Here is a 14,658-nt window from a genome sequence, read left to right on the forward strand (position 1 = left end):
AGTGCACCCCAGAACACGTACTTTCTGCACATCTAGATCTCCCCAATTTCTTCTTCCCACTTATGGGGGAATGCTCAGACTCTCCCATGGACTCTGGCACCCTGTTTATTTCTTGCATAATGGGTCCTGTAGCCCCGCCCCCTGAACCCTTTTGATCTCTCTCCTCCTCCCTCCTTTGAAAATTCTGGTCTCTCAACCCCCGTGTGCCTGGGACCCCCAGTCAATTCCTGGGTCAGGTGTCTCCTTACCCCCTTCCTGTTTACCCTGCTTAAAAATCTATTTCCTGCTTTTTGGGGTCTTCCAGTGTATTGTCAGTCCGTCTACGCCTCTCGCATACTCAGGGTCCTCAGGCCCTTCCGTGGACACCCTGGGATCATTTCCTCTCTTGCTCTGTACTAGGTCCTGGAATCCATCCTAGTGTACTCTAGGGGACTCATCACCCTCCCGGAAACCCCTAACTCTTGTGCCTCGGGACCTCCAGAACCTCCTTCCACGCGTACCCCGGGGTCTCTGGTGCCCCTCCCCCTGCAGCCCTGCCGAGCTACTGGGCCCGTGGCCGCTGTTTACAAGGACACGCGCTTCCTGACAGTGACGCGAGCCGCCTCCTCCCCTTCCCCACGCTCTAGGAGGGGGGCGCGGGGGCCCGGCTCCAGCGACGGCCAATCGGAGCGCACTTCCGCAGCTGACAAGCGCCGTATAAAGGCGTGTGGCTCGGGCTGAGCTGCAGGGACCTTGAGGGCGGCCGGGCCAGCATCGGAGCCAGCTGGGAGTGGGGAGCACGGGGAGCGACGCCGAGAAAGCGAGCGCGCCAGAGAGGGCGAAAGGGGCTCAGGAAGCCGGACACATCTTTCGCGCACAGCTGCCGGCTGGCTGCTCCCAGCCGGTGCCAGGCCCCGGGAACGCGCGACCAGACACCCAGTCCCGCCACAGCCGCGGACAGCGCGCCGCTCGCCGCAGCGAGGCCCGGGGCGGCCTCGCAGGGACCCTCCCCAGACCGCCTGGGCCGCCCGGATGTGCACTAAAATGGAACAGCCCTTCTACCACGACGACTCATACCCAGCGGCGGGATACGGCCGGGCCCCTGGCGGCCTCTCTCTACACGACTACAAACTCCTGAAACCGAGCCTGGCGCTCAACCTAGCCGACCCCTACCGGAGTCTCAAGGCGCCCGGGGCGCGGGGCCCCGGCCCGGAGGGCAGCGGTGGCGGCAGCTACTTTTCCGGTCAGGGCTCGGACACCGGCGCGTCTCTCAAGCTCGCCTCATCGGAGCTGGAGCGCCTGATCGTCCCCAACAGCAACGGCGTGATCACGACGACGCCCACACCCCCGGGACAGTACTTTTACCCCCGCGGGGGTGGCAGCGGCGGAGGTGCAGGGGGCGCAGGGGGCGGCGTCACCGAGGAGCAGGAGGGCTTTGCTGACGGCTTTGTCAAAGCTCTGGACGACCTGCACAAGATGAACCACGTGACACCCCCCAACGTGTCCCTGGGCGCCAGCGGGGGACCCCCGGCCGGCCCCGGGAGCGTCTACGCTGGCCCGGAGCCGCCTCCCGTCTACACCAACCTCAGCAGCTACTCCTCAGCCTCTGCGTCCTCCGGAGGCGCCGGAGCTGCCGTCGGGACCGGGAGCTCATACCCGACGGCCACCATCAGCTACCTCCCGCACGCGCCGCCCTTCGCCGGCGGCCACCCGGCGCAGCTGGGCTTGGGCCGCAGCGCCTCCACCTTCAAGGAGGAACCGCAGACCGTGCCAGAGGCGCGCAGTCGCGACGCTACGCCGCCCGTGTCCCCCATCAACATGGAAGACCAGGAGCGCATCAAAGTGGAGCGCAAGCGGCTGCGGAACCGGCTGGCGGCCACTAAGTGCCGGAAGCGGAAGCTGGAGCGCATCGCGCGCCTGGAGGACAAGGTGAAGACACTCAAGGCCGAGAACGCCGGGCTGTCGAGTACTGCCGGCCTCCTCCGGGAGCAGGTGGCCCAGCTCAAACAGAAGGTCATGACCCACGTCAGCAACGGCTGCCAGCTGCTGCTCGGGGTCAAGGGGCATGCCTTCTGAGCGCCTACCCCCCCCCTTACGGACACCCCCAGCCTGGACGGCTGGGCTTACGCCTCCCACTGGGGGCGAGGGGGCAGGCGGTGGGCACCCGCCCCGGGGCCTGGGGGCGCCGCAAACCACACTGGACTCCGGCCCGCCCGCTCTGCGCCCAGTCCTTCCACCTCGACGTTTACAAGTCCCCCGTCCCACGTATTTTTGTATGTTTTTTTTTTCTGCTGGAAACAGACTAGATTCATATTGAATATAATATATTTGTGTATTTAACAGGGAGGGGAGGAGGGGGCGATCGCGGCGGAGCTGGCCCCGCCGCCCTGGTACTCAAGCCCGCGGGGACATTGGGGAGGGGACCCCCGCCCCCTGCCCTCCCCCCTCTGCACCGTACTGTGGAGAAGAAACACGCACTTGGTCTCTAAAGAGTTTATTTTAAGATGTGTTTGTGTGTGTGTGTGCGTTTGTTGTTCTGACTTTTTATTGAATCTATTTAAGTAAAAAAAAAAAATGGTTCTTTATTAATTTCTGTTGTCTTTTTTTCCAAGCCGGGAGGGCGGAGGGAAGAGAGCCCCAGGCTACCCCCACCTCGCTGCTGTTGGTGGCTCCCTCCTGTACGTGTCCCCCCCCTCGCCAGCTCTGCCTAGGCATCTCGTGGTCCCAGCCAGGGAGTCCAACTCTCCCCGTGTCCCTTGGTCTCCCGGGTTGGAAAGTCCCCGCGCGGGACTTGGTCCAGCCGCCCAGTGACCCGGGGGCAGCCTGCCCGGGGCGAGACGCGAGTGCGCAGGCGCGTCCCCGCCCCGCCGCGCGCGCAGGGGCTTTCCCCGCTGACGCAGCGGAAGCGCTGCCCATATATGGGCGGATTCTGCCCAGTGACGCGACTGCGGTCTCTGGGCAGATTCCGGGAATCCCCTCCCCCGCTCTGCCGGGCAGGGCCGCGGCGCCGGGAAGGGGGTTGGGATTTTCCCGGGCGGGTGGCTGCCCGGGCCCGGAAAGCCCCAGGCCTGCGTCCAGAGCGCCCGAGGTGGGCGGGCCGCGCTCCTGGGCCCCGGGAGCCACCCCCGTGCCTCCCCCAACAGGCTGGCGCCTCGGCCCCGCCGCGCCCACGCCCCCTCCGTCTGACCCGGCCCAGGAGGAGGGTGGCTGCTGCCTCCGCGTCGTTGCCGACGACGCCGTCCCCTCAACCCCCGCCAGGAAGGGCGGCGCCCGCCTGCCAAGTTTCCCCTCCCGGGTGCCAGGCCGAAAGCGGGGCGACTGCCAGGTCTGGTCCTGCTAGGGCAGCTGCTTGGGCCGCCGGGCTGGGCGCCGCCACCGCCCTCGCGCCGCGCTCCCTCCCCCAAAGCTGGGACGCGTGGGAGTGGGGGTGGGTGGGGGCTGCTGGCGCCCCCCTTGGGGTCTGGCAGGCCTGGGAGCTGGAAGCCTCCAGAGCAGCTGAGAAAAACAGGCAGTGCCAGGCTACGGCGGTGGGTAGAAAAGACACTTGATCAATTCATTTATAAAATACTGAACCACCAGGCCCTGGAGACACAGCCTGGACCAGCACAGACAGACATTAAACAACAAAGGTGATTCTCCGGAGGTGGTGGTAAGTGCCAGCGAGAGAAAAAACAAGCGGAGGTGGTAGTGATGGGGCAAGGGGGCGGGCTGCCTTGCAGAGTGGAGCGGGGCGTACATCTGCAGTGGAGGCCACTGACTTTTCAACAGACTTGAAGGAGCGGGGCCCTAAGAAACAGCGTTCTGTCCGGAGGGACGGCACATGCAGGGTTCCTGTGGCCAGAACAAGATCTACCTGGGAAAGAACAGCAAGAAGCCAGTGTGCCTGGAAACGGAGTGAACCACAACAGAGTGGATGAGGTCATCAGAGACCATGCGGGGGCCTCGGGGAGGAGTATACATTAAATTCCAAGGGAGATGAGTGAGGTTAAGGGGTATTAGGCTGGGTAGGAGTATTAATAGGGGCTCTGTGGATTAAATGAGCATAGGAGCCCTGTCTGCGGAAGGAAATGGGATTCAGAGTGGCAAAGCCACTTGCCTGGACAGATACAGTATCAAACTGCATCCCTGGGAACCCTGTCTTGCTCTGGACACCTGCCTCCTAGCCTAACCCTCACCTTCCCACCCGAGGGGCGGACAGGCGGCCCTTCCAGCCTGGGGTGGGGCAGTGCTCACAACAGGGACTGTGCACGTAGCTCAGACGCAGTCTTGGTCCCGCTCTTAGGGCTGGGTTTCCACTCTCTACCCTGTAAGACTGGACTCAGCTGGGTTCCTTCCAGCCCCAGGGAGCCATCGTAGTAACTGGGGCCCTACACAGGGCCTGGGCCCTGAATCTCACATACTTTATTCTCCTTTAACTTGCATGCTGATATGGGTTTGTAGTCTATTCCCATTTTATCGCTGCAGAGATCCATGGATGATCACAGCTCGTAAATGGCATTTGAAACCAGGCTGGCTGATGGCAGGATGTGGGCGCTGCCTTGCACGGCCAGGCTTCAAGATGTAGGGCATCCTGGGACTTGCTCCCTGCAAGGGGCAAACAGCACCCCTTCCCTTGGAAACCTCCCTCAGGCGTGAAAAGAGTAAGCAGTGAGCATGGGGCAAGGCCGCCACCTTGTGGCGACAATATGCAACTACAGGGTCAGTTTCCCAGGCCAGAGCTGGAAGTGGGGGAAGATGCCAGGACAGAGCAAGCAGACACAGACTCACATCTGTCCCTAATACTTTATTGGTTACCTCTAGGTCTTTGCCAGGCTGGGTGGAGTCACTATTCACCAGTCCCAGGTGGGGGCATGAAAAGACCTTGGCCTAGCCCTCCAGGGATTATGGAGTTTGGAGGGGCAGGTCTGGCCTTTCCTGGGTCAGCACAGGGCACCCAGGCAGGGGCATACATGGGGGCTGAGAGCACAAGGCCACTATCCATCTACCAGCCTAGTTGTGTTTGGAGAAGTACTCCTTGCTGTCATCCACGTTGGGCTTGATCGTGTCGCTGCCAGGCTTCCAGCCAGCGGGACAGACTGTGGGAAGACACAGCCCCAAAGTCAAGGTGTGAGGATGAACAGAGGGAAAACAAGAGCCTGAGTTGCAGAAGAGAAAACTGGGAGCAAGTGGTCCAGGCCCAAGAACTTGCATATTGAGAGAAGCTTCTAAGCCTAGCTCTAGTATTCCTCCAATTTTTTTTTTTTTGAGACAGGATCTCTCTTTTTTGCCTGGGCTACTATGCAGTGGTGTCATCATAGCTCACTGCAACCTCAAACTCCTGGGCTTAAGCGATCCTCCTGCCTCAGCCTCCGGAGTAGCTGGGACTACAGGTTCACACCACAACACCCAGCTAATTTTTCTTATTTTTCATAGAAATGGGGTCTCCCTATATTGTCCAGGCTGGATTTGAACTCCTGGCCTCAAATGATCCTCCCACCTTGGCCTCCCAAGGTGCTGAGACTACAGGTGTGAGCCACTGTGCTCCACCATCCTTCAATTTCTTTTTGGATCCTTCAATCCCACCTTTCTCCCTCAATCCCAGCCCTGCTGGACTCAGAGTGTGATTAGGCTGTCTCCCCAACATGAGAACATATCCTGATTCAACTAATATTATTCAAACCTGACTTGGGACATGACATCTCAGATACTTTCTATGGATCTCCTGTTACCTTCCAGCTCCCCAACCCTTGCGTTGGTATATCTCCTCCACCAGACCAGAAACTTCCTGCAGACAAGGCTCTGAGCTGAGTCTTCCTTGGGGGCCTAACATCCATCCCGGGTAGTAGGGCAGGCAGTGAATGTCCCCATAAGCAACAGAGGGGCTGAGTATGTATCTGTGTGAACGCTCGTAAACGTGTGTATCTGCTCACCTTCCCCGTGCTCGTCGGTGTATTGGAAGGCCTGGACCAGCCGCAGAGCCTCATCCACGGAGCGTCCCACAGGCAGATCGTTAATAGTGATCTGGCGAAGGACACCCTTGCCGTCGATAATAAAGAGGCCCCTGATGATATCAGTGTTCGCATGAGGAGCTGGGAGCCAGGGAAGGGACCTCCAACCACCCGCTGCCAGCCACAGGGCCCGGGGCCCCACAGTACCTGTAGGCAATGCCTTCATCCTCTTTCAGCACGCCATAGTCATGAGACAAGCTTCTAGACACATCAGCAAGCAGGGGGATGTTCAGGGGGCCCAGGCCTCCCTCCTTCCGGGGGGTGTTGATCCTGGCGGTGGGGGAGACTGGGTTGGGACTTCAGAGATGCCTGGCACAGCAGAGTTTCCCCCCTGTGGGCCTCAGTATAAGGACTGGAGGCAAGAGATAGGCACTTTCTAGTAGGGCTCTGGGAGCCCCACCCTGGGGTGGGTGCAAGGGCTGTTTCCCTGCAGCTGGGAAGGCTAATCTTGAGAGCTAATGCTCCCGCTAAGTGGCTTCACATGGGCTGGTGAACACCAGCATCACTCAGGAGGAGACTGCGTTAGAGTCCCCATCCTCATCTAGCTGCGTCCTGGGGCCCAGCCCTTCATGACCAAGAACTAGAGTTTCTACCTTTGTGAAACAGGGCGACACAGCCTCCCTCCTGAGAACTAGGTAAGATAAAGGAACTGCAACTCCATGCGCCAAGCAACATAGTTACCAAATGCTAATTACTGTCATTATCGTTGGGACTTGGGTGTCAATATTTCCATTATTTTCAAGATGAGGGAGGGAGGCCCAGAGGTGGAGCAGTGGCTGGCAACGAGGCCACACAGCTCAGACCCTGTGGTGAGGACTTAGCTGCTCCTTCCCTGCTTCCCTCCCTCCCTGGTCCCTCCTCATACCAAGCCAGGTGGGTGAACTGAGAGTCCACAGAGACCCCCAGCACTTCGCAGCCCAGCTTGTGGAAGTCCTCGGCGTGATCGCTGAAAGCGATGATCTCCGTGGGGCACACAAAAGTGAAGTCCAGCGGATAGAAAAAGAGGACCACGTACTTCCCTGGGGAGGAGGGGGATGGAGTAGTAGATAGGACCCAGCCCCTCTTACACGTGGGCCCCGCCCTCACCTGGGCCCCCTCCAGGCCGCCCTCACCTTTGTAGTCCGAAAGCTTCACCTCCTTAAAGGCGCCATCCACCACGGCGGTGGCTTTAAAGTCAGGGGCGGGCTTGCCGATTTGCACTCTGCAGGTCATAACTGAAAGCTGAGACCCCCGCCCGGTCAGTGCGCAGAGAAAAGACCTTTTGTTCTCCCTTCCCAAGGTCACGCTGCGTAGTGGGCCTGGTTACTGAGTCAGAATGGCGGAGACGACAACACTAACCCTCACCCTCCCGGGTATCAGGTCTGCGCTTCCCAGAGGCTGCCAGAGGCCCGCCCTCCTGCGCGGAGCACAAATGACCCAGCCGCTGCCACCAGCATCCCATTAGTGAGTCAGCCGGAGCGTGGTGGCGCAAGCCCCCAGTCCCGAAGGAGAGAGCAAGGGCCCCTGCGAGAAGGGGGCGGGGAGCAGGGCGATCCGGCCTGTGCGCCACGGCCCTGGCCTCGGTTTCTCCCTCAAGGACAAAGGAGGCCACTACGGCGGATGGAAAACAAAGGCGGCCAGCGATGAGGTCAAGATGGGGCTGGAACTGCTCGAAAGGAGGTCCCCCCAGCCAAGTGTACTGGGGGTGTCCATACCTGCGTGGGTAAAGGCCTGACGCACAGACGACCAGACGCGTGGACCCGCGTTCTCAGCGGCAAGTGCGTCCTGGGCCGCCCAGGCTTTTATGCGCGGCCCGAACCAAGACGCGCAGGGCGCGGGGGGGAGGGGAAATGGAGCGGCCGGGTCCATGCGTCTGCGGGCGGCGGGGGGAGACGCACAGCTGTGGGCCGCGACCACTGCACCGGCCCGGGGGTGCTGCGCGGGCGCCACAGACTCCCCGCGCGACTTTGCCCTGGAGCGCGTTGGGGGCGGTTGGAGTCGGGCATGGCCCAGAGCCAGGCGGCGGGGCTGCTGCTGCCTCTGCTGCTCCTGCTGCTGGCGACCCCTGCCCAGGTCTCCACGGACTACCAGTACTTCGGCCAGCGGGGCGAAGGTGACACCTGGGAGCAGCTGGGGCAGCAGCATCAAAAGGGTAACCGCAAGTGGCGGGGATGGTGCTGGAAGGTGCCTCGGTGCCCTACTTCTCCTGCAGGCTGGAAACAGATCCTCCTCTAGGGAGACTTCAAATCTCCGCCCAGCTCCGCACTGGGCGGCATCCCCTTGGGCTGGTTACTTTTCTCTTAGGCTCAATTTATTACTCATCTATAAATTGAAAAAGACTCTGCCTTTAAGCTGCTCACAGGGGAAGAGGGGGCGTGGGCCCGCAATGAACGGAAGGGAAGGGGACACATCCATAAACTCATGGACGGGTGCTAGGAAGGACAGAGACAGCAAGAAGGGGACGGGTGAGCTTGCAAAGTGGGAGAGAGGCCAGGCCGAAGAAGATTAGGTAACCGGTGCAGCAGGAATGACAAGCAAAATGCCCAGATGAAAAGATCTAGGGAAACAGTGTCCCAGGGAGAGGGAACAGCAAGTGCCAAGGCCAAAAGCCTTGACGGAGGAATGGAATAAAGTCAGTGAGGTATGGCGGACACCTGAGGAAGTAGGGTGTCAGGTGTCAGGGCTTTATGAGGACCACGGAGTTAGGACAAGACTTGTCCCACAGGGAAATAGGAGAGATTCAATAGAGCGCTGGAAAGGGCCTCCAATAAGCACTTAATAAGTTGTAGCTGCTTTAAAAGTGATCCTAATAATTGCTTTTGTTCTACATGCCCACACAGCACCAGGGGATTTAAGTACCTTCATTATGTTAATGATGTCATTTAATTTACCACCTGACGGCCCTGCAGGTCAGATGGCACTGTGCCGACTGCTTAGGCCCATGACCACGCCCCTGAAAACAGGAGACTACTTCAGATGGCGGGCACCAAGGGTGTTGTACCCCACTCCCAACGGGGCAGGCTGGCATAGATTAGAAGTGTCAGTTTGTAGTCCCTCTGGGCCACGCACCAGATGTGTGATCGTGGAAGGGTGGCTTGCTTTCTCTAGATCTGTTTCCCCACCTGAGACTAAGGGAGAGATTAAATGGGATAATTTATGGTGGTGTGATTGGCACAGAGGCGAAGTTCAGCCAATATGAGCTGCGGTTATTTGTTAGTAACTTTGTTTTTTCCCCTCCGTTAGAGGAAGAGATGGAAGGTAGGGTCCCCTCCACGTGGATCTTCATCTAGGCCCTCTGTTTCTAGAGGTGGAGGACTCCATCCTTGGCCCTTGGGGAAAGTGGCGCTGTCTCTGCCACCTGGGCAAGCAGGAGCGCAGCCGCGAGGTGCTGGGCACAGCGCCGGGCCCAGTGTTCATGGACCACGAGAACCTGGTCCAGAAACGGCCCTGTCGGCAACGAGATTGTCCATCCTGCAAGCCAATCGACTGCGACTGGAGGCTCTGAGCCCAGGTGAGAGAGGGTACAGAGTATGCGGGGCCAGGGCATGCTGGGACATCGGAGGCCAAGGGGTGGGGCTGGGTATGAGGTGAGTATGGGAAAGGGAGAACCCGGGCTCTAAGTCTAGGAGTTGAGACTGGTGTTGGGGGGGAAACTGAGTCAGGGGACGTGAGCCCCTCTGATATCTGGGGATAAAGGAAGAAAAGGAGGGGCGAGGGAGGGGGAAATAGAGATAGACGAACTGGGACTCTGAGGGAGGGTGCATGAGTCTGGTGAGGGGCTGGAACCCAAAGACAGAAAACTTGAGCCCGTCTGAATCCAGGGAATAGGAGAGGTGCTGTCAGAGTAGTGGAAGGGCCTAGGAGGCGTGAGCATCGGCAAGATAGGGGACAGTGGGGAGAAGGGTGTAGGGGTGGGGATGGGGACATGAAACCTGAGATGACAGGAATGAGCTGCGTGGTGGGTGAAGACCACTGGGGGTTGGGGAGGCTTGACCTAAATGAGAGAGAGGGTAGGAAGCAGTGATACTGGTGGGGCTGGGGGGTCCGAGGGAGCGACCAGAGGAGGTAGTTGGGGGCCTGAGCCCAGTGGAAGCGGGGATACCTAGTCCAGGGGGCTCGGAATGTGTGGAGGGGCAGGGACTGCGAGTAAAGGGCCTGAAATCCAGGTGGCGAACGGGGACCCAGTGATGCGGAAACCAGTGTTCTGGGAGTGTAGTGATATTTGACCTTCTAGGCTCCCCCTAGAGCTGGATCTTTGAGGCTAAGCCTCAGTTTCCCGCTTAATTTCCTCTCTTCCCCCCAGCCTCAACGGGCGGGGCCCCTGAGGCCCCGGGGTGGAGCTTGCAGAACGACCCCGCCCACCCGGTTCCGCAGAGGCAGCCTTCGGCGGCAGCCCTCGCAGACTACAAGTCCCAGGAGCACGCGCGGCAGCAGCGTCGGCATCGGCTGCGCCAACGACAAGGGCGGTGGGAGCGTCGGGGGCGTGTCCTGCCCGCTGATTGGTTGGGAACGGGCGCCGCCGCAGGGCCCGCGGAAAACGCGCCCGGGAACCTGCTCCTGCGGCCCTTGTTCCTGCAGCTGGTGGCGGCGGCGGAGGTGCCATGGATCTCAGCGAGCTGGAGAGAGACAATACAGGCCGGTGTCGCCTGAGCTCCCCTGTGCCCGCGGTGTGCCGCAAGAAGCCTTGCGTCCTGGGCGTCGATGAAGCGGGCCGGGGCCCAGTGCTGGGTGTGTCCCCGGGCCGGGGAGCGGGTGGGGCATGGTAAGGTGGATGGCAAGTTGCACTGGTGCCAGAGGCAGGATTGCACCGGACCCGGGGAGGGGGGTGTTAGTGGTGATGGCCATGCATCAGGGAAGGCAGCTTTTATGAGCTTACCGGTTAAACCCCCACCCCCGGAAATTTGACACCCCTTCTCTCCAGGACCAATGGTCTACGCCATCTGTTACTGCCCCCTGTCCCGCCTAGCAGATCTGGAGGCCTTGAAAGTGGCAGGTGAGCCCGGGGTGTACGTCTGGGCAAGGGGTTCCTGGGCATGTGCATGGGCAGTGAGAACTGGAGGGGCCAGGGCAGGAGTTGGGAGAACTAGCTGCACCCCTTCTCTCCCAACCCTCCTCCCAGACTCAAAGACCCTGTCGGAGAGCGAGCGGGACAGGCTCTTTGCGAAAATGGAGGAGGACGGGGACTTTGTGGGCTGGGCACTGGACGTGCTGTCTCCAAACCTCATCTCTACCAGCATGCTTGGGCGGTGAGGGGGTCCCTGAAAGGGCTGGGGGGAGGGGCAGCCAGCATGGGCTGGTCAGGCTCTGTGCTTAGAATGGGGTTAACTGGGCTTTGTTCCCCACCACAGGGTCAAATACAACCTGAACTCCCTGTCTCATGATACAGCCACTGGACTGATACAGTATGCATTGGACCAAGGCGTGAAAATCTCCCAGGTGAGCTAACTGTTGGGTTGGCCCCATTTGATCACCTCAGGATAAAATGGCCAAAAAACGTAGTGAGCAGATTCGGACTCAGATACCTCTCAAGTGCCTCAGACATATTCATTGCTGCTGTTGATTTCCTACTCCTGTTCCTGTCCTGAATGTGAGGCCCACCCAGGACTATGGAGCCCCCCACCCCATCTCCCTCTAATCTCTCTCCTTATCCTAAAGGCTCAGGGTCCTGAAAAAATCTCTCATCTGTCCACCTAACCACAGCCTCTGTCCTAGCCCAGGGCACCCTCCTGCCCCTCCCTGGATGCCTGTTCAGCTTCCTGTCTTGTCCCCCACCTCCAGTCCCCTCCCCTCAATCTGCTCCGCACTCAGCAGCAGACAGTCCTCTTTTTGAAATGTAAATCTTGACATTTAATTTTCCAATCACGGCATATTTTCACAGTGGAAATTAAATTGGGACGATTCACAGTCAAATGGGTGAGAATGAGATTAAATTACCAGAGGAAAACATAAATTGGTGTTGCATCTAGTGCTCAGAGGCCAAGAACAGGATGTATTGAGAGAAGAGGGGACATAAACGAGATAGGATCGCAGCAGGGGAGGCCTTGTCGAGGAGGTGGCTGAGGCCCAGGCTTGGAATATAGAATTGGTGACATGGTAACTGGAGCAGACAGACAAGGGCCCCCACCTTGCTGGTAAACAAAAAGGTGATTTCTGAAAACAATAACTTGTAGAGACACCACTTGCCCCCAGCAGTTCCTTGACCTCATTTCTCTGCTCCAGCCTTGGGCCTTTGTACTTCTGTCCAGCATCGTCAATGTGGTCCCCACTCAGGGGCTTTGCACTAGCCGTTCCCCCTGCATGGAGCACCCTATCCCAGCTCTCCTCCATATGGTCCATTTCCTCACCTCCTTCAAGCTTTTATTCAAATGTCACCACCTCAGAGAGACCTTCCCCGAACCTTCCTCAGCACTGTCTAAAATTAGTAGCCAGGCACTGGCTCACATCTATAGTCCCAGCTACTCAGGAGACTGACGTGGAAGGATCGCTTCAGCCCAGGACTTCGAGGCTGCAGTGAGCTATGATCACAGCACTGCACTCCAGCCTGGGTGACAGAGACCCTGTCTCTTAATATAAATAAATAAAATGAAATAAAATTAGAACCCCTCCCAATTGTACCCTATTCTTTCTTATCCTCGTTCTTGGCTGTGACCTCACCAAGGTTTCCACTCCACTCCCAAAGGCAGGCATTTTTGTCTAGTGCATTTGCTGTCTTGTCCTCGGCACCTAGAATGGCATCCAGCATGCAGGAGGTGCTCAGTAAGTGTAGAATGGATGCGGCATGACCAGGGAAAGCCTCTGTGGGAGATGACATTTGAGCTGAGACCTTTGCTAGAAGGATCCAGCCTGGGCCTGAGCTGTGAGAAGAGCATTCCAGGTAGCAAGTGCCAAGCCTGTGAGGCCAGACATTGGCACAGTTGTTTTTCTACATGTTTGTTGAACGAATGTTTGTCCCTGTGGCAGGTGTTTGTGGACACCGTGGGGATGCCAGAAACATACCAGGAGCGGCTGCAGCTGCGCTTTCCTGGAATCAAGGTGACAGTCAAGGCCAAGGCAGACGCCCTCTACCCCGTGGTCAGTGCCGCCAGCATCTGTGCGAAGGTCAGCCCCCTCTTCCCCCTGGCCACAGCCAGCTCCCTGCGTCCCCCTGGGCAGGGAACAGACATGGCTGCCACTGAGGCGGGAGACTCCAAGTGCCCATCCTGCCCACAGGTGGCCCGAGACCAGGCCGTGAGGAACTGGCAGTTCGTGGAAACACTGCAGGACTTCGATGCGGATTATGGCTCAGGCTACCCCAACGGTGAGCAGCGGGCAGTCCCGCCTGCCTCTGGAGCTGCCCTGAGACAGAGACCGTGGCAATAAATTGATGTGGCCAGGGCTTAGCTCACTTCTGAGGTTTTCTAACTTGTTTTGGTCACAGCAAGGGACTGAAAGCCAAGGTGGGCATCTGTCCATTTGTAAAGAGGAAGCGGGGAGGAATGAAAGGCACTCACTCATGTCTGGTGGCCTCAGCTCAGAGGCAGTCTCCTAAACTGCACCTTGAGCAACTCTTAGCCAGGTGAAGAGTGGCCGTGACCTGCCTGTGCAAAGGTCCTGGGGCAGGAAGGTGCCTTAGACAGTGGGAGGTGTCTTGAGTACTCAGGAGAAGCCCTTAGACAAGTGTGGTGAGGAGCTTGGGCATTATGGCATGGCTCAGGGGCTGTCACCATTGCCCACCCCACCCCAGATCCCAAGACGAAATCATGGTTGAGGAAACACGTGGAACCTGTCTTCGGCTTCCCGCAGTTTGTCCGGTTCAGTTGGCGCACGGCCCAGGCCATCCTGGAGAAGGAGGCAGAAGATGTTACGTGGTAGGTGTCCCGAGGGTGCTGTGTGGAGGGAGGGAGGCCAGGGCTCATCCCTGCCTGGAAGGGCTGCTCCCCCTGGAAGTGGTCAGTGTCGCCAGCTCTCTCCCACAGGGAGGACTCCTCAGCAGGGGATCAGGAGGGCACTGGGAGGATCACCTCCTACTTCCTCAGCGAAGGCCCCCGAACCCGCCCCCGTGCCCCCCACCGATACTTCCTGGAGCGTGGCCTGGAGCCAGCCACCACCCTCTAGGAGCCAGCCTGTACTCCCTCTACCTGCCTCCCCTGCAGGTGATTAAAGGTGTTTAAGGAGAGCCAAAAGTAGAGGCTGTGCTTCGGGGCAGAGGTGGGGTGGGAGCGAGCTTTGCACCTGGACCCAGCTACTGCCTTGTGGAACCTAAACAGAGTGGGCATTGGTTAAGTGATTTGATTTGGTTTGATTTTTGAAATATGTGACATATTTATATGACATATTAGGCGGGAGATCTGTTGAGGCCGGGAGTTCAAGACCAGCTGGACAGGATAGACCCTCACCCTGTCTTCTACAAAAAATTTTTAAACATTAGCCAGATATGGTGGCACAAGAGTGTAGTCCCAACTACTTCGGAGGCTGAGGCAGGAGGATCGCTTGAGCCCAGGAGTTCGAGGCTGCAGTGAGCTGTGATTGCACCACTGCACTCCAGCCTGGGCAACAGAGGGAGACTCCATTTCTAAAATAAATAAAACCCGCTTATTGAGGGTTTCAAATGTTCACTTCTGCTCTCAGAACAGCCCTGAAGAGGGGCCATTCCTCTAAACGCCTCTAATTCATTCCTCTCTGCCCACCTGCTGGTTCCTGTCTCCTGGGAGCACCTCACCTCCAATCTTGCTTT

At 58.7% G+C, this 14,658-nt stretch overlaps 3 protein-coding genes across 3 annotated transcripts; 2 read left to right on the top strand and 1 right to left on the bottom strand.

Moving 5' to 3' along the window:
- The first annotated feature begins 721 nt into the window (after positions 1 to 721).
- On the top strand, positions 722 to 2,568 carry JUNB (jun B proto-oncogene). The gene has a single exon (XM_012641409.1). The coding sequence runs from the start codon at positions 1,012 to 1,014 to the stop codon at positions 2,053 to 2,055; it is 1,044 nt and encodes a 347-aa protein (XP_012496863.1). The 5' UTR covers positions 722 to 1,011; the 3' UTR covers positions 2,056 to 2,568.
- A 2,177-nt stretch (positions 2,569 to 4,745) lies between these two features.
- On the bottom strand, positions 4,746 to 7,825 carry PRDX2 (peroxiredoxin 2). Its single transcript, XM_012641410.1, has 6 exons — positions 7,661 to 7,825; positions 7,079 to 7,187; positions 6,832 to 6,985; positions 6,114 to 6,236; positions 5,889 to 6,019; positions 4,746 to 5,054 (listed from the first exon to the last, which is right to left on the bottom strand). The coding sequence occupies exons 2-6, from the start codon at positions 7,176 to 7,178 to the stop codon at positions 4,969 to 4,971; spliced, it is 594 nt and encodes a 197-aa protein (XP_012496864.1). The 5' UTR covers positions 7,179 to 7,187; positions 7,661 to 7,825; the 3' UTR covers positions 4,746 to 4,968.
- Positions 7,826 to 9,422: 1,597 nt separating this feature from the next.
- Positions 9,423 to 14,205, top strand: RNASEH2A (ribonuclease H2, subunit A). The gene is made up of 9 exons (XM_012641411.1): positions 9,423 to 9,456; positions 10,249 to 10,673; positions 10,867 to 10,938; positions 11,065 to 11,191; positions 11,294 to 11,381; positions 12,906 to 13,043; positions 13,155 to 13,242; positions 13,669 to 13,792; positions 13,901 to 14,205. The coding sequence occupies exons 2-9, from the start codon at positions 10,547 to 10,549 to the stop codon at positions 14,037 to 14,039; spliced, it is 903 nt and encodes a 300-aa protein (XP_012496865.1). The 5' UTR covers positions 9,423 to 9,456; positions 10,249 to 10,546; the 3' UTR covers positions 14,040 to 14,205.
- Positions 14,206 to 14,658: the final 453 nt, after the last annotated feature.

The sequence above is a fragment of the Propithecus coquereli genome, unplaced genomic scaffold (genome assembly GCF_000956105.1).
Source record: "Propithecus coquereli isolate 6110/MARCELLA unplaced genomic scaffold, Pcoq_1.0 Scaffold164, whole genome shotgun sequence".
Lineage (NCBI taxonomy): Eukaryota > Metazoa > Chordata > Mammalia > Primates > Indriidae > Propithecus > Propithecus coquereli.

Coding starts and splice junctions, on each gene's coding strand:
- JUNB (XM_012641409.1), top strand. CDS start 1,012: ATGTGCACTAAAATGGAACAGCCCTTCTACCACGACGACTCATACCCA.
- PRDX2 (XM_012641410.1), bottom strand. CDS start 7,178: ATGACCTGCAGAGTGCAAATCGGCAAGCCCGCCCCTGACTTTAAAGCC. Junction 6,986..7,078: donor GAAGCTTTCGGACTACAAAG/GTGAGGGCGGCC, acceptor CCTCCTCCCCAG/GGAAGTACGTGGTCCTCTTT. Junction 6,237..6,831: donor CAGTTCACCCACCTGGCTTG/GTATGAGGAGGG, acceptor CCCCACCGCCAG/GATCAACACCCCCCGGAAGG.
- RNASEH2A (XM_012641411.1), top strand. CDS start 10,547: ATGGATCTCAGCGAGCTGGAGAGAGACAATACAGGCCGGTGTCGCCTG. Junction 11,192..11,293: donor TCTACCAGCATGCTTGGGCG/GTGAGGGGGTCC, acceptor TCCCCACCACAG/GGTCAAATACAACCTGAACT. Junction 13,044..13,154: donor CCGCCAGCATCTGTGCGAAG/GTCAGCCCCCTC, acceptor TCCTGCCCACAG/GTGGCCCGAGACCAGGCCGT.